This window comes from Paroedura picta, chromosome 14 (genome assembly GCF_049243985.1).
Source record: "Paroedura picta isolate Pp20150507F chromosome 14, Ppicta_v3.0, whole genome shotgun sequence".
NCBI lineage: Eukaryota > Metazoa > Chordata > Lepidosauria > Squamata > Gekkonidae > Paroedura > Paroedura picta.
Genome location: NC_135382.1, coordinates 31,292,574 through 31,318,320, shown reverse-complemented (window position 1 = coordinate 31,318,320; position 25,747 = coordinate 31,292,574). Strand labels below are relative to the sequence as shown.

Here is a 25,747-nt window from a genome sequence, read left to right as displayed (position 1 = left end):
ACCATCTCTGCCAAGTGGCAGTCACACATTTTTCTTGTTTCCTTTTGAGTCTTTGAAGGGCTTTTTAATGGCCCAACTACACATGCCAAATGATGGTGGAATGTCCATATCCCACAAATCTAGACATCTAGACAAATCAGAGTAGCAGGACAGCTGGCGGAGCAGAGGTAGTGGTTCAGTGGAGTATGTATGTAGTGATTTGCAAGTCAATTCCCAACATCTCTAGCTAAAAGGATCAAGTAGCAGCTTATGTGGATGACCTCTTCCTGACACCGTGGAGAGCTGCTGCCAGTCAGAGTATAAAGCACTGACAGTAGTGGCTCTTGACAGACTGATAGCTTGACTCAGCAGACAGCACCTTGATGCCTGACCTAGTATCTTATAACTGCTGCCACTGCAACAAAGAAAATTATTCCCCAAAGGCCACATGACTTGAGTTCCTGTTGAAATCCAAAACATTTTCAAACCACCCTACGCCAGGGATCGCATTAACAAGTGAATCACAGTCAACTAATAAGTGAGATCACACCAATTTAGCCTGGAGAACGATTTCGCATTTCCTTTCAGAACCCTGACCGGACTAGGCAGGGAAATGATTAAGGGGGATATCGTACATAATTGCAACAGTTTCTCGGGGCCGATCGTTTTTTTGTCACTTTGTCAGAATTTCGAGATGGGTTGAAACGATCGCACCACTGATTCATCGCACAGAGGTGTCAACTCAAGTTGGCTAGGGTACACCAAAAATTAATGGAGCCAGTTGTGGTTGGTTGGAAACTCTAATAGAGTAGTTCAGCCAATCACATCAAAGTAGCAACAAATTAAACCTATTGTATGCTGCACTGGCCAGACCGCACTGCAGTGCTGTGTTCAGTTCACTTTAAGATGGACGTGGACAAATTGAGAGGGATCGGAGGAGAGAGATGAGGATGCTCCGGGGCCTAGGGACCAAGCCCTATGAGGAAAGGCTGAGAGATCTGGGAATGTTCAGCCTGTAGAGGAGGAGGTTGAGAGGGGACATGGTTGCTGTCTAAATATTTGAAAGGCTGTCACTTAGAGCAGGGGTAGTCAACCTGTGGTCCTCCAGATGTCCATGGATTACAATTCCCATGAGCCCCTGCCAGTGAATGTAATCCATGGACATCTGGAGGACCATAGGTTGACTACCCCTGACTTAGAGGGCAGCAGGAAGTGGTTCCTGTTGGCAGCATAGGACCCACCATGTAAAGAATTATGAGTTGAATCATACCAGCTAGATATCATGGAAGGAAATTTCACAGTCAGAGTAGTTCAGCAGTGAAATCAGCTGCCTAAGGAGGTGGTGAGCTCCTCCTCACTGGCAGTCTTCAATCAGCAGATACTTATCCTGGATACTTTAGGCTGATCCTGCATTGAGCAGAGGGTTGGACTAGATGGCCTGTATGACCCCTTCCAACTCTATGATTCTACTCTTTCATGGTGAAGTCGAATGTCCTTCATGAAATATGAATTTAAGCTGGTCATGGTGGACATACAACTCCTTGATTTTTTGCTGCATGTATATATTCTGGGAAAGTAAACGCAATTATAAAATCCCAACACGCCCTGAAACACACCAGCAATTCAAGTAAAGCTCTCCAGCTCTTTAACACAGTTCAGGACAGCACAGTTACCTTCTGAAATACAGGCTTGTTGTTGTTCACGTCATCAACATGCACAATAACCAAAGCGGTGCTAAAAAGTGAGCGCGGTCCCCCAGAGATGTTGTCATCGGTAGCTGTAACATTGAGCACATACTCTGGCCCTTGAAGCTTAGGGGGTGGGCTTGAGCGGAGACGGATTAAGCCTGAAAAAGGTAAGAATTGTGCTTTTGATAGCAGCCTAAATGTCTTCTCCTTCTATTTGCAGTTGTAAATTACAAAGAGTTGGATGAGAGCTAAGAAGACGTAGGTTCAAGTGTCTGCTTAGCTAATTTCAGTCCTTAGCATCTTCACTTCAAGGGCTTTTGGTGACAAAAGGTGGGAAAGCTCTCTCCTTACCTGAGGCCCTGGACAAGCCAATGATCTAGACCAACCTTTCCCAACTTTTTTACCATTGAGAAACCCTTGAAACATTCTTCAGGCTTTGAGAAACCCCAAGAAGTCGCGCAATAGTGCAGAATATGGTTGGGAAGCACAGCTGTGGACACACCCACCTGGGGCCCCTCCCCTCCCACCCTCTCCAGGCCCATCATTGGCCATTGGGGGCTGACATGATCATATATGGTCATATCACCTGACAAATGTTTAACAAATTTTAAAAATATATGAAAAATTAATTAACTCCCACCCATTTGGAAAACCATTCCAGGGCCGTCAAGAATCCCCAGGGTGTCACAAAACTCAAGTTGAGAAAGCCTGATCTAGACAAAAGATCTGATTCAGTATAGGTGGCTTCACCGGGAAAAGATAACTATTTTCAGGACAGGGTATGCAGCTTGTGGGTGACACAGTGATAATATACTGTGTCACCTTCTTATTCTAACAGTGAAAGTCTGTGCATGTGGTATTTCAAGCATTTACTTCCTCCCCACGGACAGGCACTCCAAGAAGCCTCTGAGCTTCTTGGTATCCAAGACCACATAAACAGTGCCGTGGGTCATATAAGGGCTGACAAATCCCGAAAAAGTTAACCCTCTCTGAAAAGCTGGAGTGCACAAATGTCATTCTTTTTACACTGACACCCATCACGTCCATTATTTATCCAACGTAATAAAAAGTGTCATTTGCAAATGGGCCACTGTTCCATGACAAGTGTCACTCACGTTCCCCTTGCAAATGCCACGTCTCTCCCATTGCTGCTTATTTCTGATACACGCCTCAGCTTCGCCGTGGCCTTCCAGGGTATCCCCTGTGCAAGCACCGAGTCATGTCTGACCCTTGGGGTGACGCCCTCCAGCGTTTTCATGGCAGACTCAATACAGGGTGGTTTGCCAGTGCCTTCCCCAGTCATTACCGTTTACCCCCCAGCAAGCAAGCTGGGTACTCATTTCACCGACCTCGGAAGGATGGAAGGCTGAGTCAACCTTGAGCCGGCTGCTGGGATCGAACTCCCAGCCTCACGGGCAAAGCTTTCAGACGGCTGCCTTACCACTCTGCACCACAAGAGGCTCTTTGGCCTTCCAGGGTACCAAGCATATTTCACTGACAGTGCCATCTTCAAACAGGGGGGGCGGTACAGTTTGGGGGGGAAGACGGGAAGGGAGGGGCCTGTTCATGAAGTCATATCACAGACAAATAGTTCTTACAGGGAGAAAATGGGGGGCGGATGCAGCACCATCCCCTTTAAAAGGTAAAAGCAAAAACTGACGACCAAGGGGCTTTTTTTTTTTCTTCTCCTTGCAGAGAAATTGTGTTTCATCTACTGCAAGGAGAACCAGAGTGGCGTTTGGCACCTTATAGATAAAAACAGGATTTATTGAAGCAGAAGCTTTTGTAGGTTAGAGGCTTCTGTCATCGGAAGCCGTTCTTTCACCAGACGAGATTATTTCTTTTGATTTTCATCCTGACGCATGACCTTGTTCTGTTTCCAACGCAGCTCACTCGGTGCCACCTTGTTTTTTGGGTGGGAAATGTCTGCTGGACATCTCAAAGGTAATTTGGATTCTGGGGCACAACAAGCCACTGGGTCTTACCCCAACCACTACTAGCCATGAAAGTTGGTGGGCACTATTTCCAAAAATTTATACAGCAGGCTTGTATGGGTTAAAGAAGATGTTTTTATAGGTCACTTTTCTCTACCATAAGGAGTCCAAGTTAATTACAATCACCTCAGGTGAGGCTGAGAAAGTTCTGAGAACTGTGACTGGCCAAGATAACCCAGTTCAGCAGCGGAATGGGCTGCCTAAGGAGGTGGTGAGCTCCCCCTCACTGGCAGTCTTCAAGCAAAAGTTGGATACACACTTTTCTTGGATGCTTTAGGATGCTTTGGGCTGATCCTGCGTTGAGCAGCGGGTTGGACTAGATGGCCTGTATGGCCCCTTCCAACTCTATGATTCTGTGATTCTGTGGTAAACTTCACATGGAGGAATGGGGAATCGAACCCAGTTCTCCAGATTAGAGTCCACCGCTTTTACCCCGATTGCACCATGCTGCAACCTATGGTTATTGAAGCCAAGGGGATCTTGGGAAATGTAGTCCCCAGCACCTCTGGATGCTTTCCCACACTGCAGTGTCCAAGGATGCTGGAAACTCTAACATGAAGTGTTCCATGATTCCCACATGATCAGATGCTGCATCCTGGATGTTTCTCCTCTCCGGGCCTTAACAAATTTGGAACAGTTCAAGGAGGGTTCTTGGGTAGCATGATGGCCTGAAGCAGATTAATTTCAAATCAGGCCCATACTTCAGGGGGGCTGATCCAAGATGGATCCAGCAGGCTTCAATCCTCCTCACCTGCTCCCAGTTTCAGATTTTGGCAGTTCTCCCACTAATGGCATGAAGAAATATTGAGAAATTCAGTCCTCATCCTAGAAGCAGCTTATAAAACCCGATCCACAGTGATATAACAAGAAAGGTTAAGTGGCTGAAGCAGTAATGGCATCATTTATAATTGTGCCGATTTTACTTTAACACCTGCATTATCGGGTTCATCATGCCACACTACTTAAGTGTTTGCAAAACACAGAAACTCATAAAGGAGGGCAGAAAAGTCACAATTTAAAGAAGACTCCTGAAGCAATTCCTTGTATAATAATTTGATGGCATCTTTTTTTTCTGGAACACTTCTGAAATGCATTCAGATACGGAGCATTAATATTGCAAAGGCACTATTTGCACCAAAATTAAAATTTCATGATAAGTGAACCCCTAAGACAGATCAAACAAAGAGGAGGACAGATCTGCGGCTTCTTCTTTACTTCTGATGAGCTTCTGGTGCTCAGGAGAGCACACACAAAGCCAGAATAAAAATGTGACTGCAGTTAAGGTAAAAATCATCACAGTAACTCACAAATAAAACTTACTGCTCAGTTATTTCAGGTTCAAAACGCTCTTCTTTGCTAGACATGCTGAAGTCAAAGCATTCCCAATTATTGAAACAGGTAAGTTTATCAAATACAGGGAGGTACTGTGAAATCAGGCCCTGGCCTGGATAGCCCAGGTTAACTTAATCTCTAAAGATCTCTGAAGCTAAGCAGGGGGAGCCTTGGTTAATACCTGATGGGACACCACCTTCTAGGGTAACTATGCACCGTTCAAAGTACCTACACAGAGGCAGGCAATGGCAAGCCACCTCTGAAAGTCTCTTGAGTGGAAAACCCCGCGTGATCATCAGAATATTTGGAGCCCTAACCCAGGGGTAGTCAAACTGCGGCCCTCCAGATGTCCATGGACTACAATTCCCATGAGCCCCTGCCAGCAATTGTTTTTGTTTTGAACAGGGTTAGGACTTTTTTAGCCCTGGCTCTGGCCAGGTGGGGCTTTCTTCTTTGGGAGATCAGGGACCTTCAACAGATCTGGAGGGCTTACAAAGAGAGAGATGTTCCACCAGGACTGTGGTTGAGGCCAGAAATTTTACATCAAGGAAAAGCTGGCCTCCCTGCCTAAGAAACTGCCCCTCCCCCTCATAAAATATTGACCTGCCTAACAAAATGTAACCACCCTCAGTAAGGTTCCAAATACGTGTTTTTAAAAATAATTTATTTAAATTTATCTACAGTTTTTTTAAACTATTTAATGATACTACTTGTATGTTTCATCTTGTTGCGACCCTCCCTGAGCCAACTGAGCAGAGCGGGCTATACAAAGAAAGTTGTCTTTATTATTGGTATTGTTGTTACCGTTATTAAAAACTGGCTCTGACTTGATGGCAAAAAGCATTAAGAGTTTGTATTGGAGACCCCAGTTTGAATCTTCCCTTAGCCATGAAATAACCAAAGCAACAGGGAGGGTACACAGTGTGAAAATATCAACAAAGCAAAACGCAACACTGTGGGTAGGCAAAATCAATATCATTAGAAGCTGTATCTTGAACATTACAAATGTGTAGAGGTCGTATAGTGAAGGTGCTACAGCACTTCCACAGCATCATTACAAAGAATGACTTAATATAAACATCCCCTCGGTGTTTCTGCTAAATGACAATTAGACACGAAACTGTAGAGAAAAATTCAAAGATGGACTTCCAGATAAAAAAGTAATTGCATCTAACCTTCTTCAGTTTGTTTCCAATTTTCTTCGAAAATGAAGCATTTCAAGCATTCCTGGCAGCTTAATGGGATTCAAACCTTATATTTTACTAAGGGGAAAAATCCTTATTCTCTTTCATAGGCTAATAACCAGGCTGACCTTGAGCTGGTGTCTTGGGGAGCCTTCTCTCCCTCTCTAGCCTACTTCACAAGGCTGTTGTGAGGAAAAAATGGAGAGCTATAAAGGCTGCACTGAGCATACTGGAAGAAGGGTAGGATAAAAATGTTATGGAAACTTTTTTTTTTTTAAGATAATGCAGTTCTGGTTCTGTGAAGCCGTATTCACAGATCTGCAAGGAACTTCTGCCTAGACGCCCTCAATGCAAAAACTCACTGGCTGTCAAGTAAGTATGTTTAAGATTGAGACCTCGGGGTAGTTTCACAAAATTTAGTCTGAATTGCATGTCAACATTTTTTTCCCCTGACGGAGTTTCGCTGCACTCTTTAAGAATGGGCAACTTGTGCTACATCTTAAACTCACTAGCTTGGAAAATTAACTTACCACCAAGATCAACAACCCTTTTAACTAAACCTGCCAGGGCAATAGCTAGAAGACTGCAGAATTTCCATATCTTTTTATAACTACGGATATTTTTGCTACGCATCCTTTTCAAGAGGAGGGAAATGATATGACAGAACCATTTAGCTGCTGAATAGATAACAGTGCCTTGATTTGCTTTCCTATTAAAATGGGCAGTGCTACTTTAAGAATTCCCAAAAGAGACTTTGCTAAAGAACACTGAATAGCTGAAGACATTGATGTGGAATATTGTCCAAAAAAGACATGTACGTGCCGGGATTACCAAATTTTGTGGGCCTCCTTAGACATAAGCAACATAACTAGGATCAAGGGTCTCAGGGAATGATGACTGTTACGGCTTGGATCGAGAAAAATAGAAGCATCCAGGAAAAGAAGCACATTCATAGACTGGCATGGAGTGTATGCACAATAAGAAGCAAATTTAGGAAGAAGAACTCAAGGCAAACAACAGAGCAGACTGGAAAAAAGAAGAAACCAAGCAGTAAGATATAAGGGACTTCCAGCTCAAGAAGAAAGCCAAGAGTTCACAAGAACTACCAGTTATCAAGATTCCCATCAGCCACTTCTCCATTTTACAGGGAATCCTGGGAGATGGAAGCCAATTATTTCAAAGAACCTACTGCACTTGGAAATAATTTTGTTAGGACATGACTGAAGAGCGACTGCACATACCAAGGCAACAAATGACGGAAGTCAGTGGCCAATGAAGCATCCAAGAATTTAAGCAGATTCACGCAGTTGGACACAGTTGGACACAACAACTTACGGCGGCAGGAAAAGGTCACTCTTACCTTTCTGAGGGTCAATAACAAAGTTTCCTTTTCGATTCCCTCCAGTAATGCTGTAAGAGACACCATCTCCATCAGGGTCTATAGCATGGACGGTGGCGATCAAGGTGTTGGGACCTGCATCTTCGGAAACAAAACTCTTGTACCTATTGGGACAAAAACAGTCCCAAGTGTGATTAGGGAAGGATCCAAGACTCAAGTATTATTAAAACAAAACAGAAAATCCCAATTGCATCTTTTAACCCTAAAACCAGTTTTGCCCTGACCTGGAAAGCTCGATTTTGTTAGATCTTGAAAGCTAAGTGGGGGCAGCCTTTATCCATTCTTGGATAGGAGACCCCCAAGGAAGTGCAGGGTTACTATGTAGAGGCAGGTCAGTGTAAATTGGCTCCTACTTGACAACACTTTCCACCAATAACCCTAATTTCAACCAGGTGCAGAACCCACTACCAGTCACAAGACTGAACTAAATCGCTCAACAACCTGACTTGGTCAGTTCCATGTATTCATACAACCTCCTGGTTCTTTGCATTGTCTTATTCATAGAATCGGAAGGGACCTCCTGGGTCATCTAGTCCAACCCCCTGCACTATGCAGGACACTCGCAATCCTATCGCTCCTCCACTGTAACCTGCCACCCCCTTGAGCCTTCACAGAATCAAGAACTGATTACTAGGGCCACTCAGTCAGAAAGGAAACGTCTCTGAGGCAGGTAAGTAGATAGGGCATCAGAAAACATTTGCAACCGCCATGCAGAAACAAGAACACGCAACTGCTAAATGCCGCAATGAAGCCCAACAATGTATATTTACATCATCTGTGAAAACCTGGGGGCTTCGTCGTTGACATTGGAGACACGGATCCTGACGGTTGCGGTCCCAGTCTGTGGGGGTTCGCCTCTATCTATAGCCATAATGACAAACTCATAAAGATGGTTCGGGCGTTCGTAGTCCAACTCTGTCGCTGGGAAGATGATGCCGTGTGAAGAAATGCTGAAATCGGAGCTCAAAGTGTAATAAAGCATTTCTGCATTTTTGTCAGAGTCGCAGTCGCTGGCAGACACTGTTGAAGCAAAAAAAAAACAACCCTCACTTCAATTATTCTTAATTATATTTATTTACACATAAACACATGAAGCTGCCTCATACCAAATCAGACCCTTGGTCCATCAAGGTCGGTATTGTCTGTTCAGGCTGGCAGGGGCTCTCAGACAGAAGTCTTTCACATCACCGACTGCCAGATCTTTTAACTGGAGAGGCCAGGGATTGAACCTGGGACCCTTTGCATGCTAGCAGATGCCACAGAGCTACGACCTCTCTCTTTTCTACATTTATATTCATGTTTAAACATTTTACACCTGCCCTTGGGGTTCAAGGTGGCTTGGGATTTGGCTCACAACTCAGTGCTTGAAGAGAATAAGCGTAGGACATAAAATCAATGAGAGCAGCAATTAATCATCACAAGACAGTATGCCTAAAACATTTCTATTATAGCACAGAAGGGACTTTCTCCAGGTAGAGAGTGGGCCAGCCCCCAGGTGGTGGCTAAAACCTGGAATTACAACTTGATCTCCAAATCACAGGGATTGGTTTATGTAGGCTCCATGGAGTACAATTCCCATGAGCCCCTGCCAGCGAATGCTGGCAGAGGCTCATGGGAATTTTAGTCCATGGACATCTGGAGGGCCACAGTTCGGCCAGTCCTGATCTAGAGAAATGGCTGCTTTAGAAGGGACACTCTAGAGCAGGGGTAGTCAACCTGTGGTCCTCCAGATGTTCATGGACTACAATTCCCATGAGCCCCCTGCCAGCAAACGCTGGCAGGGGGCTCATGGGAATTGTAGTCCATGAATATCTGGAGGACCACAGGTTGACTACCCCTGCTCTATAGCATTATACCCACTGCAGTCTCTGCCATCCGTAAACCCCGCCCTCCTCAGGCTCCACCCTGAAAATCACATATTTCTCCAAGAAATCTAGCAACGCTAAGGTAGTTTTCACACACTAAAGCCTTGTTTTTCCTGTTTATGACCACAAATTCCACCATGACATTCAAGAAGCATGTGTCTAAGGGTTCATGGCCGACAGGACACATAACAGAGAATATTACTGAAAAGAGGAAAAAAGCAAACTGCAGAACCACCCCGGAGCTCTGGCCAGAGAGAACTGCAAAAATACCCAATGGGGGCAAGCAGACATTGGCAGAGCACTGATCCATTGATGTTCCCCCTTTTGAGGGAAAAGGGGGTCTACCTTGTAGAAGTGCAGTGGTTACGGTCACTGCTTCAGGAACGTCATCTTTGGTGTAGACGGACTGCTGGAATTCTGGCGCGCAATCGTTCACGTCTGTAATTACAACCCAAACCTAAAAGGAGAAGAAGAGGACAGGAGAACATGCAGAAATATCAAAATGGATCCCCGTTGCGCCTTCATTGTTACAAAAGTCTGATATGAGTTTTTCTCCCCCAAATAACAATCTCCAGGGGATCGCTAGAAGAGTCTGTCGTTTCCGTATTTAAAAAGAAGCACTTAGGAGCTGAGATAGTTCTTCCTCCTTTAGAAGGAACGGAGCTAAATCCCAGGGGACAAGCTGCTTGAGCGTCTAGAAACGTGATACCAGTGGCTCAGAGCTGAAAAAAGTTTTCCCCATCCAGTATAACTGTAAAAGATTAAAAAGACATGTCAAAGCTTATTAAATTTTGACAATAACTTGGGATGGATAGATCGTGCTTTCTAAGAATGTTTTGGGGTAACAGGGTAGTAGAACGTGCTGCCAAGTCACAGATGACTTACAACGACCCCTCATAGGGAGCCAGTTTGGTGTTGTGGTTAGGAGTGCGGACTTCTAATCTGGCATGCCGGGTTTGATTCTGCATTCCCCCACATGCAGCCAGCTGGGTGACCTTGGACTCCCACAGCCCTGATAAAACTGTTTTGTCCGAACAGTAATAACAGAGCTCTCTCAGCCTGACCCACCTCACAGGGTGTCTGTTGTGGGGAGAGGAAATGGAAGGCAATTGTAAGCCACTTTGAGCCTCCTTCGGGTAGAGAAAAGCGGCATATAAGAACCAACTCTTCTTCTTCTTCAGTAATCTCAGGGCTCTCTCAGCCTCAGCTCCCTCACAGGGTGTCTGTTGTAGGGAGAGGAAAGGAAAAGTGACTGCAAGCCGCTTTGAGACTCCTTCGGGTAGAGAAAAGCAGCATATAAGAACCAACTCTTCTTCTTCAAGGCAACAGACACGCAAAGGTGATTTGCAGAGGTGGAACAATTCTTGTCTCCCTCAGTGGCTTCTCCTCCAAGTGCTAACCAAGGCCGACCTTGCTTCGCTTCTGAGAACAAACAAGATGGGACAAGCCTGAGCCATCCAGGTCAGGACACGGCCTAACGTGACACCCGGGCCAGTTATTTATTCAGCATGTTTGCTGTTTACGTTGCTCTCACCAGCGTATTTCGCTCAAAGCAGTTTTTAAACCAAGATGACGCCAATAAAGCAGCACTAAAAACACAACGCAGCATTTTACAAAATAGAAGGCAGCGGAATGCATTAAAGAGAAGCTTGGAGAACAGATTCTGAAAAGTCAGAAAAGGAGGAGCTGACAGACAAACAAGGCAATGATACTCAAAATGAAGAGAAAATGCATCTGAGTTTTCATCTTGGGCACCAAGTGAAGGCAGGTGTTCTGCTGGCAAAGGGCCCCAAAGAGAAGGGCCTGTAGAAGCACAATCCTATGAAAAATCTTAGAGCCTGAGTAGCTACAGCAAGCTTGGCATCGTGGTTAAGAGTGGCAGCCTCTAATCTGGAAAGCCAGGTTTGTTTCCCTGCTCATCCACATGCAGCCAGCTGGGTGACCTGGGGCCAGTGAAAGTTCTGTTAGAGCTGTTCACACAGAGCAGTTCTGTCAGAGCTCTCTCAGGCCCACCCCCACACAGGGTGTCTGTTGTGGGGAGACGAAGAGAAGGTGATTGTAAGCTGCTTTGAGACTCCTTCGGGTAGAGAAAAGAGGGGTATAAAAACCAAGTGTTCTTCAAATTGGAGGAGGTGGTCCCGGGTGGGCTAAAACGTAATAACTAAAATGGCACTGAATTTATAAAGGGGGACTCAAATATTCAGTATTACGGAAGAGCACATACCTCAGCTGTGCTACTGAGGTGCCCCTGGTTTTCTCTCGCTTGGACCAGGAGGAGATACTGGTGCTGATCGCTCTCATAATCCATGCTGCGACTGAAGTGGACATCTCCTGTGGCTGGGCTGATGCTAAACAGGCCGTTCGGGTTGGTAACAAGACTGTAACTCAGGGACTTGTTTTGATGGGACAAAGCACGGACCGTCAGAAACCTAGCTCCGAGTTGAGAAAAGCATGAAAGAAAAAGAAAGAACAAATATGCAGAAAATCCAGTTCCCAACAATCTGCCAACAATTGTAGCAAGAACAGGACCATACAGATGAGATCCAGGTTTGATTCTCCACTTACAATAAGCCCTTTTCCATCACTAGGATTCCAGCACTCCTGCACTGCAAGCCAGGAACTATAAGCTGTAAACACTTCCTGGTGTGTGGTGCCACTGTTCTGTATGAACAGGGGAACTCTCAGATTTTCCAGCTTTCATACATGCAATCAGAAACCGGGCAGCAGGAAGGGTTGGTGGTGGTTGGTTTTGTTTAAGGTTCCCAACCCAAAGAGGCAACAGCAAATATCGAGGGGCTCACGTATCCTCCCGATAGGCAAAGTAGAAATAGCAAAACCATAATGACTGATAAGGGCTAGAGCTGAGGCTGCAAATACACCAAAAACATTTATGAATAGACTATCTTATCGACCTTTATGGAAGCTCTGGATTTACAGGCACACAGAGAGACAATCTAGGCAACCAAGCAGAATTCACAATGTCTCCTTTCAAGCCCAAAGCCCTTAAGATCAACAAGACCTTAATCCTCAGAAGCAAGCAGGAACAGGGAATACACAACGGACCCAGTTCAGTCAGCCGTGTATCTAACTAAGAACGGGAAAACCAAGTTTAAACCACAACTCTGCCGTGAAGCTGCCTGGGAGCAAGTCAAAGCTCCAAATTCTGGATGCTGAAATAAAAAAAAACCTTTCATTTTCGATGAAAATGCCTTTTTGCTTTTGGATGCCATATGGCCCCTGTACGTTTGACGGACACGGCTCGCAATCAACCCCGAGCTGGCCAGATTTTGGCCGCGTGAACATATGTCCTCTTGCTTTCTAAGGAGCAAAATTGCAAAGTAAAAGAAATGACAGTTCTTGGAATGCCGGGGCGACAGATTGCAAGCCCGACAGTAACCCGTTTAAGTTCAAGCCGCGATAGCATCCGATGGCACATGAACTAAAATTATAACAGACTGTCAGGTCAGATGCAAAGTTCAGTGAAGTACGCGGGAATCTCGTGGACCTTTATGGGCCAAGACCTACATCCGTTAAGAGCGAGATACCCCTCACCCTGCAAAGAGTACAAGTGGCTATATGGTGTGTCACCAACCGTAAGCGGCAAATAGCCTGCCTGAACTGGAAGGCTTCAAAACCCATTCAGGCCATGTGCACAAGCAGGGTGTCATTCCAAAGCCCAGGGCACTGGGGCAATATTTAAGAGGGTTGTTTTAATTAAAGCAATAGGGTGGGCAGAAAGAAAAGCAACTGGCTGGGCGAAGAGAATTCAGGGTCCTAGGGTTTAAATTTCCTTAATCTCTGGCAGTCTGTCATCGAACCACTGCCTATATGTTCCGTTTATTAATGTCCCAATATAATGAATGCGCCTTATATGACCTTGCAAGGTCACCTTGGTTTTCTGCCCCAACTGGAACATAAATACTCTTTGGATCCAGTTTTCTAGAAGGGCCTTTACTCTAGCTAGACTTGCAGCCTTGCCTTCATGGCTGGCCAACAGAATAGAATTCCCCTCTCAGAGAGGATTTTTGCCCATGTCCCCTTGGAGGAACTGAGACCAGGGGTCATGTTTTTCTTTTCCCCACTGCCCTCTCCACAACAAGCAGCAGCATAGGACCATTTGGCCACTTTCAGGACATCCTGACAGAAGATGTCTTGAAAAAAACTCTTGTTAGATGAATCTCATCCATTTCAAGATGCGTCGCAGTTTTACACCTCGGTATCTGCAGCTCGTAAAGGTCCAACTATCAAACGATAAGGATCTGAGACCCTCTAAATTAAATTTCTGGTTTTATCATGCATTTTATTTTGACTCTGATAATAACCTTCCAATTATATCCTTAAATATGGATGTCATCCTTTTCTCATGCTGACCTTGTTAAAATGTTTTATCTTTGGTCTATTCTATGACCGCAAATAAATTTGATTGGGTTTGATAGTCCTAACCTACAGCCCAATCTTGGTCGCAACCGTTCAGATTCTGAGAAATCTCTGTTGATCTCCAGGGTGCTACTGAACTCAAATCTTACTGGCGGGTGGTGTGTGTGTGGGGGGGAATTTAGCACATTCTTATCCAGCCCTTCCTCCAGCAAGGTCACTCCAGCGTATACAGTTCCCTTGTCTCAGTTATATCCTCACAGCAATTCGGAGAGGCTAATGATGCTGAAAGAGAATGACTGACCTAAAGTCGAACGGCCGTCTTCGCAGCAGCGTGGCTTTAAAAGAGGACTAAATTTATGGATGGCTGGTCTATCAGTGGCTATTAGCCAATGTGATTAAAGGGGCCTCCACATTCAGAGGCAGTAAACCCCTGAAAAATAATGCTAGGAAGAAACCTTAGAGGAAGGCCTCAGCATCTATGCTCTGTTGATTGCCCTCCAGAATAACTGTTTTTATGTGGGTAGTTGAATCATAGAATCATAGAGTTGGAAGAGAACTCCTGGGTCATCTAGTCCAACTCCCTGCACTATGCAGGGCACTCACATCCCTATCACTCATCCACTGTCACCTGCCACCCCTTTGAACCTTCACAGAATCAGCCTCTCTGTCAGATGGCCATCCAGCCTCTGTTTAAAAATTTCCAAAGATGGAGAACCCACCACCTCCCGAGGAAGCCTGTTCCACTGCAGAACTGCTCTAACTGTCAGGAACTTCTTCCGGATGTTTAGAGGGAATTTCTTTTGAATCAATTTCATCTCATTGGTTCTGGTCCATCCCCCTGGGGCAAGAGAGAACAACTTTGCTCCATCCTCTACAGGGCAGCCTTTTAAATACTTGAATCTCCTCTCCAGACTAAACAGACCAAGCTCTCCCAACCCTTCCTCATACGTCTTGGTCTCCAAACTCCTCACCATCTTTGTCTCTCGCATCAGAGCCTGACATGTTTACAAGGACATTCTGCTATCTCTGCTGTGTTACAAACTGGATGAGATTCGCTCACTCTTTGCAGCGGTGCTTAGGATTTCAAGTGGCAGAATCCAATCTTTTTGTTAAAGAATGTTATCCTCTGCGGGTACTCACGATTTTCCCGGGGGGGTGTTTTCGGGAACGTAAACGGTGTAGGACAAATTGGCAAACTGCGGTGGTCGACGTCCAACAAGGATAGAAATAGAGACGGGTGGTCCTTGGCGGCCAGGTTTGTCAGCAGCTAGGACAGTAAGTAAGTATTCCTTCTCCTTCTCCAGAGGCAAGCCTGTTGTTTTCACCCAGCCACTGTCCCTTTCGACTTCAAACCTATCTTCTCCGCCTACGAAAGGAAAAATACAAGGAACTGAGGTCACTGGGACAGGGTGGCTGTAGATACACGTCACTGGCCAACTACAACTTGCTCTTGACGAAGTGGTGGTGGAAACTGTCACAGCCTTATAGTTGAGAGACATTCAGGGTGAGAGACATTGTCTGCCTCTGTGTCATGACCTTGGACATCCTCAGTGGTCTCCCATCCTAATACTAATCAGGAGCAGCCCCTGCTTAGCCTCTGAGATTTTACAAGATCAGGCTAGCCTAGCCTATCCAGGTTCCTGATGGTATGATTCTCACATCCTAGGGCAGGGATCCCCAGTGACACGGCACCCCCTAACACCTTTCCTGGCACTCATCAAACATTTTAGGGAAATGGGAGGGACAGTATTGAAGGTCCAATTGGTTGGGGAGATTAAAATAACATTGTTTCAGTAGTAGCTTCCACCACAGTGTTAGTTTCAATCTGTTTTGATTCCTCTTTGCCAATGTATTTTTTAAAAATCACCCCTCTTCTCCACTGCAACTGGGCTTCTTGTGTGTGTGTGGCTCCGCCTCCTTTGGAAGCCATTTTGAGAATTTGCCCACCACCATGTGTCAGAATTCCAGAGTCGCTGACAGGCTCCAAAAAGGTGAGGACCTCTGTCTTAGGGGGTGAGCTCTCCCTCCTTCCCATGCTTTAAGAACAGTCTTTACCTTCCACAAGGAAATACTCAATGGCTCCGTTCTCTTCTTCATCTTCATCCTTAGCCAAGAGCTTGTATACTTTAGTACCGGCTGCGGCTTTAGGTGACACGGTGGCCAGGAAGGGAAAGGGCTCCATGACCCATTCAGGAACACTGTCATTCACATCAGTCACAGTGAGTTCTAAATGTACCAGATACCAATTCTTCCCTGTGGGTTACCAGGAAGAGAGAGAATGAATTCTGAGAATGGCTTTGTACAGGCAATGGAAAACACCGCAACAGAGATGACAGCCCTGCCTACAGGAAAACCAAAAACCTTATCTTTGCAAAAAGCAAGCTTTTTTATCCCTTAATGAACCATGCCGAACTATTATTTCACATTTCAAGATTATACAGTTGTTTCTCCAACAACTACGTTAGCTAGCAGGGTTTGCAGAACATCCGTTGTGGGCATGTGAGAATAAAAGAATGGACTTATTTATTGATTTATTCTTTGATTTATAGCCCGCCCCTCCCGGCATTGCCAGCTCGGGGAGGCTTCCAACATAGCATAAAACAATACAATAGATAAATTATAAACAACTGTTAAGAGTTATTAAAAACATTTTAATACCGTCAGGCATACAGCTGTACGGGCAACTAGAACAGTCAGAGCATCTTGGCTTTTCCAGGGGGAGGTGTGTGTGTATATATATAGAGAGGGGGGGGGAGAGAGAGAGAGAGAGAGAGAGAGAGAGAGGCCCATACAGTGTTTAGTCAGGTCATCTAGATGTCCCCGAGCTGGCCAAAAAGAAGGGCCAATGCTCTCCTCACCCGCTACCTATGTGTCATGGTTGGCGACTGTTTCAATGCACCTGAAGAAGTGTGCATGCATACAAAAGCTTATCCTTATCCATTGTTGTTCCTCTATATATTTCTGAAGCAGCCTAGGGGGAGGGACGTGTCTGGCTGTCCAAGTTGGAATAGGGCCGATCAGGGTGCAGCCAGCTTTGCCCTGATTGGCCCTACCCCTGCAGCTCCCGCCCTCCGGCCCTGGACTCCAGCCTCTTTCCTCTCAGATGCCTCAGTGCCTGGAGCCAGCAGCAGGTAAGGGGAGAGGGCCCTGGGCAAAGGATCGTAGTAGAAGGCTTGCTAATGAGGGCCTCGTGGCCTGCTAGGCTGGGCCTGCTCGCGAGGGCCTCCCAGCCTGCTGCCTGCCTGCTAAAGAGCTCTGTCTCGGCCCTGCTAACGAGCTCTCCAGCCCCCGCCCGCCCCACTTGATTTGGCTGTGAGCTGCAGCCCAAAGCCACCTTAAGCTGCCGGGCCAGGAGCCAGGGGAGAGGACTCTGTCAGGGCCTGTTCTTAGGAACGGGCTTTGAAGCTAGTACCCAGAATAAAACTATGTTGGTCTTAAAGGTGCCCCTGCTTCATACCAACCTGGAATTTATTCAAGCTATTTTTCAGGCCAGATGCATGCAACGTGGTAGTAGCAGACGATGACGTCCACTGTAATAGTCCTGACTATATCTAAGATCATTTTCATATGGGAAACATACATTCCTCTCCTTGCAATTAATCTAGTCCAGGGGTGGTGAAGCTGCGGCTCTCTAGATGTCCATGGGCTGCAATTCCCATCAGCCCTAGGGGCTGATGGGAATTGTAGTCCATGGACATCTAGAGAGCCGCAGCTCGGACACACCTGATTCTAGTCCATTACTTCACTATGAACAGCCGGTGGTGATGAGTGGCATTTCGTAACCTACTGGCTGGAACTGCTACCTGACAGGTACCGCTCGGCAGACGGGTATCACAATCCCGCTCCCGCTGAAGCAGATAACGTATGACTGAGCCGGTTTCCCTGCTTCAGGGGCAACACGCTCTTCCACGCAGCGCTCTTAGGCCGGCTCTTTAAAAGCCGCTGCCTGCGCCGTTATCTCCGATCTCTTTTCGATCCGCTATCAAAACCAAACAGAAGCACCCGAAACCAAAGCACAGTGGCTTCCTCAACTCAAGCACCACGGAGGCAAGAGTTGGGAATAAGACCGCAACACAGGAGAAGCGCTCAGACTCCTCAGACCCACAAGCACGTTGTCCCCCATCCACTCGATACACACACAAACGGTAAAAAAAAAAAAGAAGAAGAATATGTCCCCCTAACCATCTTCCCGTTGATTTAAATTACAATTTGCCACACTGAGGTTGCCTAGGAACACCTCCAGGCGGTGAATACATGATAGCATTTGAAAGCTTCAAACTTGGTATCCAGTGTCCAGGGACCCCCTTCCCCTCCTCTGCCCTGCCCGGCTGCCCCCCCCCTCCCGGCACCTCCCTGCCTGTCTGTCACCTGCTCCGGTGTCCTTCCTCTGCCTACAGACCCTCCTATGTGTGAGAAACACCGAACTCTCTCAATAACCCGACTTCATTTAAGGAAAGAAAATGGTTTATGGAAGAGACATGATCAGCTCACCAACGTGGTTTTGCCAAGACTGGGGATCCCTGAACGGGGACCCCCTTATCAACCCGGAGCACTCAGCCCCTCCCAGCACCGAACCGTTTAGGCACAATAGCATATGTTTATGGATTAACTCTGGTCAAGGGCCCAAAAGAGATAGTAACCCTAGCAACAGGGCTAGAGCTCGGCTTTTCAGTCCTAGAGCCTGACAAAGGAAAGGACCACTGCCATTCTAGAGACACGACATCCGAAGAGCTGTGGGAGCATCGATCTAATGAGACAGTGACGCTAACCAGGGTGTCATGAAACAGACTGCAAAGCGAAGACACGGCAAACATCTAATATAATGGTGACACGGCGTGCTCTTTCTCCAAGGACAGCACCAAGCAACATGTGGCTGGGCGGTGCCGTTGCTACTGCACAAAATGCCACCACTCTGCAGCCGACAACCCACTGGAACTCTGGCAGGGAATGTGGGCAGGGGGGTGCCAAGCATATGGTGGAGGAAGAGCACCCTGGCAAGCAGCAAGGCAGGTGCGTGGGTAAGAAGTCAGTCACCGTGGGCCCCGCCAGAAGCCCTGGCCACTGCTCCGTTGATGCTGCCCCTGCCCCTGCCCCTGATTGATACATCAGCGGAAGTGCCTATAACATCTCCATGCTAGCGTGGGGCTCCCCTGTGTTGTCATTTGGAGCTGACATATACAGAAAGGAGCTTTCAATACTAGTTGTATGGCGCACCGCCGTGAAGAATGGCTTTGAGGCATCTCCCAGGGGAGGAGCTGCCATGCTCAAAGCTGGCCCTGGAGTTCTCACCCAGCAGTCCAGATTCAACTGGTCTTCTGCTACCCTCCTAGGATTAGCCTAGAACTCAGTATACATGCGTGACTTTGCAAACAAACTGAAAAAATACAATCGGCCGTTCATTTCAGGGGGCATACTCTTTTGCCCTATCCTATGCAAATGTCGCATTCAGAAGGAGCAGCGGTTTTCTTGGCGAGCTTAAAATAACAGTTTGTCAACTGAGCAATCAAGAGCAGGGCGCACTCTAAATATACATCTTTGTCACGTACGCTGAACTGGTAAACAGTATTATCTCTTGAAGTCCCGCATTAACCCCGAAGCACCTCACAGGGTAGGCAGTGTAACTAGGCACACCTGATTTCCTTCTCCGCTAGCTCCCATGCTGGAAAAAAGAAAAGGGATCCTTCCTTTGGCTCTAAAAGGTCTTTATTTACTTTGTATGCAGCGTTTGCGTTGCCTGTAGTGTTTTCCTGTTGTTCCTTGGCTTATCTGTTCAGGGCCACTCATATGTATTTATCGATGCAAACACCTTGTATGGTAAAGGTTTGTTGGGATGTCTCGTGGCAACGCAGAAAATTTAGCATACGCTAACCATAATCTGCGGTCTATAAACAACCAGTAAGTAGATTCTGGTAAGGAAAATTCCCTGGTGCAGTGATTAACTGTGTCAAGTTCCTTCGAACAGACTCCAAAGTCTTAATCTCTGGCAACCTGTGAGTACTTTCTGTTCTTTCTAAAAATAAGTGGTGCGTTGGAAGACATTCGTGAAACACAACCACTTGTGCCAATCGATCACATGGGCAGGCACAGTAAAATCTACATAACCGAGGACGCAATCTCAGTTTTGGTTTAGGAAACTATTTTCAAAATCTTGACCTGCAAACAGCAAGATGCTCTGGATCGACTGACAGTTGGATCGGGGAGATCACAAATGTACCTTCTGCAGAAGAAAAAGCAGGGCATAAACCCTGCTCACAGAGTGAGGTTACTGTCCTCTACAGGGGTAGTCAACCTGTGGTCCTCCAGATGGCCATGGACTACAATTCCCATGAGCCCCTGCCAGCAAACGCTAGCAGGGGCTCATGGGAATTGTAGTCCATGGCCATCTGGAGGACCACAGGTTGACTACCCCTGCTCTACATGGTTGCAACTAAACTTCAAACTACAGAGATCAGTTCCCCTGGAGAAAATGGTCACTTACTGAGGTCACTCTCCTCCCAAAACTTTGCTCTCCCTGGGCTCCACCTCTCATCTCCAGGGATTTCCTGCCCTGGACTTGATAACCCTATCCCGAAGTAATATACAGAGGCCAGAAGTCTACTCCTTGGCTGGTACCCAGCATCTATAGCCTTTTGTGAATGCAACCCTCCCTTCTCTGAAATGCTTGCCTGACATTTTGTGCTTTTGCTCCCTTTCCTATTGCTGCAGTAAGAACTGCGAGGAAAGAAACTAGACAGAACTGAATCCCTTCTGCTCCGAGACCTACAAATATGACCAGACAAGCTGTAGAAATAAATCTCACAGTAGCTAGTGAAGCATAAGAAGACAAGGGCTTGCCAGAGGACAGAGAAAGCAATGCACAGACTGACATGGACAGTAATGCATAATGCACAGATGCAAGGCAGGGCAGGATGGTCAACATTTTCAATGTTACATCAACAGGCCATCCAAAAAGAAAAAAAGCAACCCTTCCAAACCTCACATGATATGGGCTGGAAGGTGTGCTAGTTAATTCATAAAGCCCCAATTTGGATATTTGCCCCAAACTGTGAGATATTTATGCAGGAACCATGATTTGCTTGCGTGCAAAACTGTGAATTGTGACATTAAAAAAGAAATCCTACAATTGGAAAAGCAGAAATTTAAACAACTATATCCCGCCCACCCCCCAAAACTACACCCACAGACATCCCAAGTCAGTAGACATGAAGCAAATGGTAAAAGTCCAGGAGCAAAGTCAATTACCTCTCACTGTACCCTCCGGCCTTGCTAAATCAAGACACATAAATGTACTGCTTTGCTTCGTTTTTCGGATCATTGAACCGAGGTGCAGAAAAGGGTTGGAACTCTTTCCCTGTGAGGAACATCTAAATCATTTGTTGCTTTTTTGATTAAACAAATAGCAAGCGGGTGGGACAGTGCAGGTTTTTCAAATGATGCACAGTGGAAAAACCAGAGAGTATTTTTCTTTCCCTATAACATTTGCTGGAATGCATGAAAAAAACTCTATCAGCAGTAGCTTAGAATCATAGTGTTCAAAGGGGCCATATAGGCCATCTAGTCCAACCCACTGTTCAGTGCAGGTTCAACCTAAAGCATCCAGGAGAAGTATCTGTCCAGCCGCTGCATGAAGACTGCCAGTGAGAGGGAGCTCACCACCTCCTTAGGCAGTCGATTCCACTTCAGAACTACTCTAACTGTGAAAAAACCTTTCCTAATATCTAGCCAATGCTTTTCTACACGTAGTTTAAACCCATTACTGAGGCTCCTGTTCTCTACTGCCAAAAGGAACCTTTTCCTGCCCTCCTCCAAGGCAGGAGTAGTCCTCCAGATGTTCATGGACTACAATTCCCATGATCCCCTACCAGCAAACACTGGCAGGGGCTCATGGGAATTGTAGTCTATGAACATCTGAAGGGCCACAGGTTGACTACCCCTGCTCTAAGGGACAATCTTTCAAATACTTAAAAGACAGCAATCAATCCCCCCTCTCAACTTCTTCTCCAGGCTGAACATTCCCAAGTCCCTCAGGGTAGACATAAGAGACTATGTACAAAATATAATTCTTAGAAGTCACACAGGAAATTGGACAAATTCATGAAGGAGAGATTACTAGGCATGATCGCTAAATGGAACTTCTGTGTTCACAAAGGCAAGGCACCTCTGAAAACCAGTCACAGGAGGGAAATGGAGAGGGAAATGGCATTCACGTTCTACTGATAGTTCCCTTAGGAGCTGGATCTCTGCTGGCAATGTGTTCCACCAGTCTGGGGCCAAGGCTAAAAAGGCCCTGGCCCTGATTAGGGCCAGATGCATTTCTTTTGGGCCAGAGATCAACAGCAAATTGGCACTAGATCAGTGGTTCTCAGCGTGGGGGTCGTGACCCCTCAAGGGGTCATTCAGCCCCCTTTGGGGGTCACCAAGACAGCTTGGCGGCATTTGCTGGCAGGGGCTCATGGGAAATGTAGTCCATGAAAATCTGGAGAACCACAGGTTGACTACCCCTGTACTAGATGATCTGAGTACTCTCTTGGGGGGCGCAATGAGAAAGGTGGTCCCTCAGATACAAAGGGCCCAGATCATGCTGTGTGTGGTTTAGCATTACTAAAATCACTACTGCCTATTCTCGCATGCCCAGATCAATATCTATCGATATCAAACTCAGGGCTGATGTAAATTTCATGTAATTTAAAATTTATTCTTATACGAAACAAGTGTTTTAAACTGCTATATTTTTAACTCCCGAATTTAAACTTTTGATTGATGGCGTATTATGATTTGCAGGTCTTTGGCCGCATAATAAATTCTGACTTCTGATCAATATAAAGCACTTCAAAGAGTTACTGTCAGATGTTATTCAGATGATGTTTCCAAGCTACTAAACTCCCATTTTATAGGTGCAATGTTATTTTTAATATAAAAATAACATACAGAGATTTTTAAATATATATGTCTAGAGAGCTCCCTCCTGGCTACCCAGCTGCGGAAGGTCAGAAGTCATGAGTTTGGAATTTATTTGGGTGTACTGCTTCCAAGTGACTGCTATGCGGCAGATTAAACCCAGTCATCTCACAGATATTTTGAAATGATGGCACTGAAGCATCGTATTTAAGACAGTATGCTTTTAACCTCCAAGCAATCATTTTTTTCTTCCTCGTCTCCAAGGTTCTGAAGCCCATAAAGTCTATCCCCTACGGTTTGTTGACAGAAAACTTGAAAGAGAAAGATAGAGAAAAAATGAAATATTTAAAAACAGGAGCTTGACCTTTAATTTCTGCTGCCAAAGGACAGAAATTTTTCATGCTTCTTTTTTGGGCAAACAAACAGCCTTCGTCATAAATCTGAGAGATCGGACAAAGAACGCAGGCTTTGATTTATTACTCTTGCTGGAAGGTCTATAATTATTGATGACAGCCAATCTTTCACGTCCAAATTAGTTTGCTGCAGTTTGGGATTCTCAAACGTCTCTGGCGATCTGGCTTTGCTCAGCCTTGCTGCGAATACAGACTAGCAAACTAGAGCTAGTGTTTACTTATGGGTGGAAATTTTTCTTACCTTATTGTTCAAACAAAAAAAATTCAGTGACTCCCCAAGAAGTGCTTACATGCATTAAACCAAGTGAGGTCAGAGTCCAGGCACACCAAAAGGATACCTGATTGCTGCTGCTTCCCCTGCCTTTGCTGATGGCAGATGGCCCAAAGGGACTTCACAGGGACCACAAACTCTTGGTAGGACAAAGAGCCTTTCACTACCATCCAGAACAATTGTTCCACATTCCATCCTCCCAGCTTTCTGCAAACTGTGCAGACTTGAGTTATTCAAGACTAGTATCAAAGCCTGTTTTTAAAAAATGGGCTCTAAAAGGGGCAGCAGGCAGAAGGTCTCCTGCTAAGTGGAGTGGCCCAACCAGCAAGCTGCCCAGGCCAATGTGGCACCATAGAGTGCATCCAGCCTGGGAAGGCAGGAGGCCTTGGAACATGGCAGCCCAGCCAGGGGAGCCTGCTGCCTTCCCCAAGCTTACCTTCTGCTGGCTCGTCCTCCTCCCAAGTACTCCGAAGCAGCACAAAGGAGGAGGACGGAAGTGGGGAAGATTCACAATTGGCCCTCAGTGGGGGAGCGCCCTCTCCCTGTTGGGTGCACGTCCCCCACTGAGGGCCAATCGAGACAGGTTTTACCCAGTGCATCATCCACACACAAAATGGCGATTATTAGAGTTACAGGTTGCTTTTGGCACTGTGACTATGTAGTTCCAAAAGATGCCTGGGATAAATGGCTAGAGCAGGGATTCCCAAACAGGGTTCTAGGGAATGTTGAGGTCACACAAGAGCTCCTCAGGGGTCACACAGCCTTTCCCAGAAGTTCAGATGGCCGCTGACATCTCTGGATATAATTGGAACCCACTTCCCCTGTTGCTGTACAGGCAAAGACTCTTTCTCTACAGTGGAAAAATGGCAAATGATGGATTGGCTGGCTCCTGCACCTACTTCTCTGAAGGGGCATGTTCCTCAAAGACTGAGCAATATTCCGGTGTTTCTCGAAGCCTGAAAAGTATTTCAGGGGTTCCTCCATGGTCAAGAGGTTGAATAAGGCTGGGCTACAATCTACAGACCATACCCTGGTGCGTAGCCTGCTGTTCTAACTACTATGGAATTTTTGCACTTGTTTAATGTGCCATATTAATTCTTATCTTTGCTTCTGGTTGGTTTCTTATATGTCTATAAATCATCTATCCACCCCGTTGACTGTATTGACTTATTCTGCTTAATCGGCCTTGAGTCCCGGCAAGAGAGGTGGATTACATATAATGTAAATAATAAATTTCCTCTCTCAGGGTCAAGCCAGACAAGACATTCGAAGTTCCATGATCGGCTTTTTTTCTTTTTAAGTATACAATTATGAGGCATATGAAATCAAGATGGCAGGGCGGGGAAGGAAGTGGGGGAAGGAGGACCTTTAAAAGCCTGGTATTCTGTGTCTTAGTCTGATCTGAAAGGGCACCAATGAGCCACTACTTGTCTTTCTGGGGATGTACACCTGTACCAGCAAGCTTCTTCAACCAGCTGTTTCAAGTCAAGACAATGTTGTGAGGGAGAGAGCTCAATCACTCCACCTTTCCCTGCCCTGGAGCTTGTTGTGGTCCCAGTACAAACTAGGCTACCTCACTCCTGATAACAAAATATTTCTAAAATGCTGGGAGTTTCAATGAGAGGGCTTTCAATGCCTCATCTGACCTGGCCCCTAACAAATCCTGACTGAAGTTCTCCCACCTCACAGGGTGTCTGTTGTGGGGAGAGGAAGGGAAGGCGATCATAAGCCACTTGGAGGACTCCTTCGGGCAGTGAAAAGTGAGGTATAAAAAGCAACTCTTCTTCCAACTTCTGACTTGCCTATAGTGGATTTTTGGCTTTTTGTATTTGATGAACTGAGCTTTGATCTGTAAGGTGCTACTGGATTCAAATGTTAAATGGACACTGACAATGATCTGTGGATTGTTCCAGCCACAAGGGGTGGTGTTTAGTGCTTCATTCTTCCCCATTTTTAAAAGGTAGGTCATTTATTAAGAGGAAAAGAAAAGCTAAATGTCCTGCAGGATCTGGATACCATCTGACAGCTGGTTCCACCAGGAGGGGGCCGCCACAAAGACGGTCCTGGTAAATGCCAAGTGAATATCTAGGGTCAGGCACCACAAGTAGTTTGCAGGTTGAGGAACACAAATTTTGGGGGTGGGAGGAGACATGTCAGAGATGGTCCACCATGCATGAACATCCAAAAATATTAGTTCCTTGGACTATTTTGCAGTTCCGACAGGGGCACTATTTTTTTTAAAAAGAAATCACAGGCTCCAGTTAACAATATGGATGCGAAGCATGGAAAGATTTACACCCATGCTAGAAAGTTCAGTTCCTCTTAACAGGTTGGTCGCTTTTCAAAA

General features: G+C 46.0%; 1 protein-coding gene across 2 annotated transcripts in view; it reads right to left on the bottom strand.

Moving 5' to 3' along the window:
* LOC143823587 (neural-cadherin-like) overlaps positions 1-25,747 on the bottom strand; it is an 86,617-nt gene that overhangs the window by 44,350 nt on the left and 16,520 nt on the right. For both annotated transcript variants that reach the window (XM_077310055.1, XM_077310057.1), the window contains exons 2-8: positions 15,874-16,071; positions 14,959-15,184; positions 11,666-11,870; positions 9,787-9,898; positions 8,347-8,596; positions 7,538-7,680; positions 1,653-1,825 (exon numbers count right to left, since the gene is read on the bottom strand). In XM_077310055.1, coding sequence (XP_077166170.1) covers positions 1,653-1,825; positions 7,538-7,680; positions 8,347-8,596; positions 9,787-9,898; positions 11,666-11,870; positions 14,959-15,184; positions 15,874-16,071 — 1,307 coding nt within the window. The remainder of the gene's footprint in view (positions 1-1,652; positions 1,826-7,537; positions 7,681-8,346; positions 8,597-9,786; positions 9,899-11,665; positions 11,871-14,958; positions 15,185-15,873; positions 16,072-25,747) is intronic.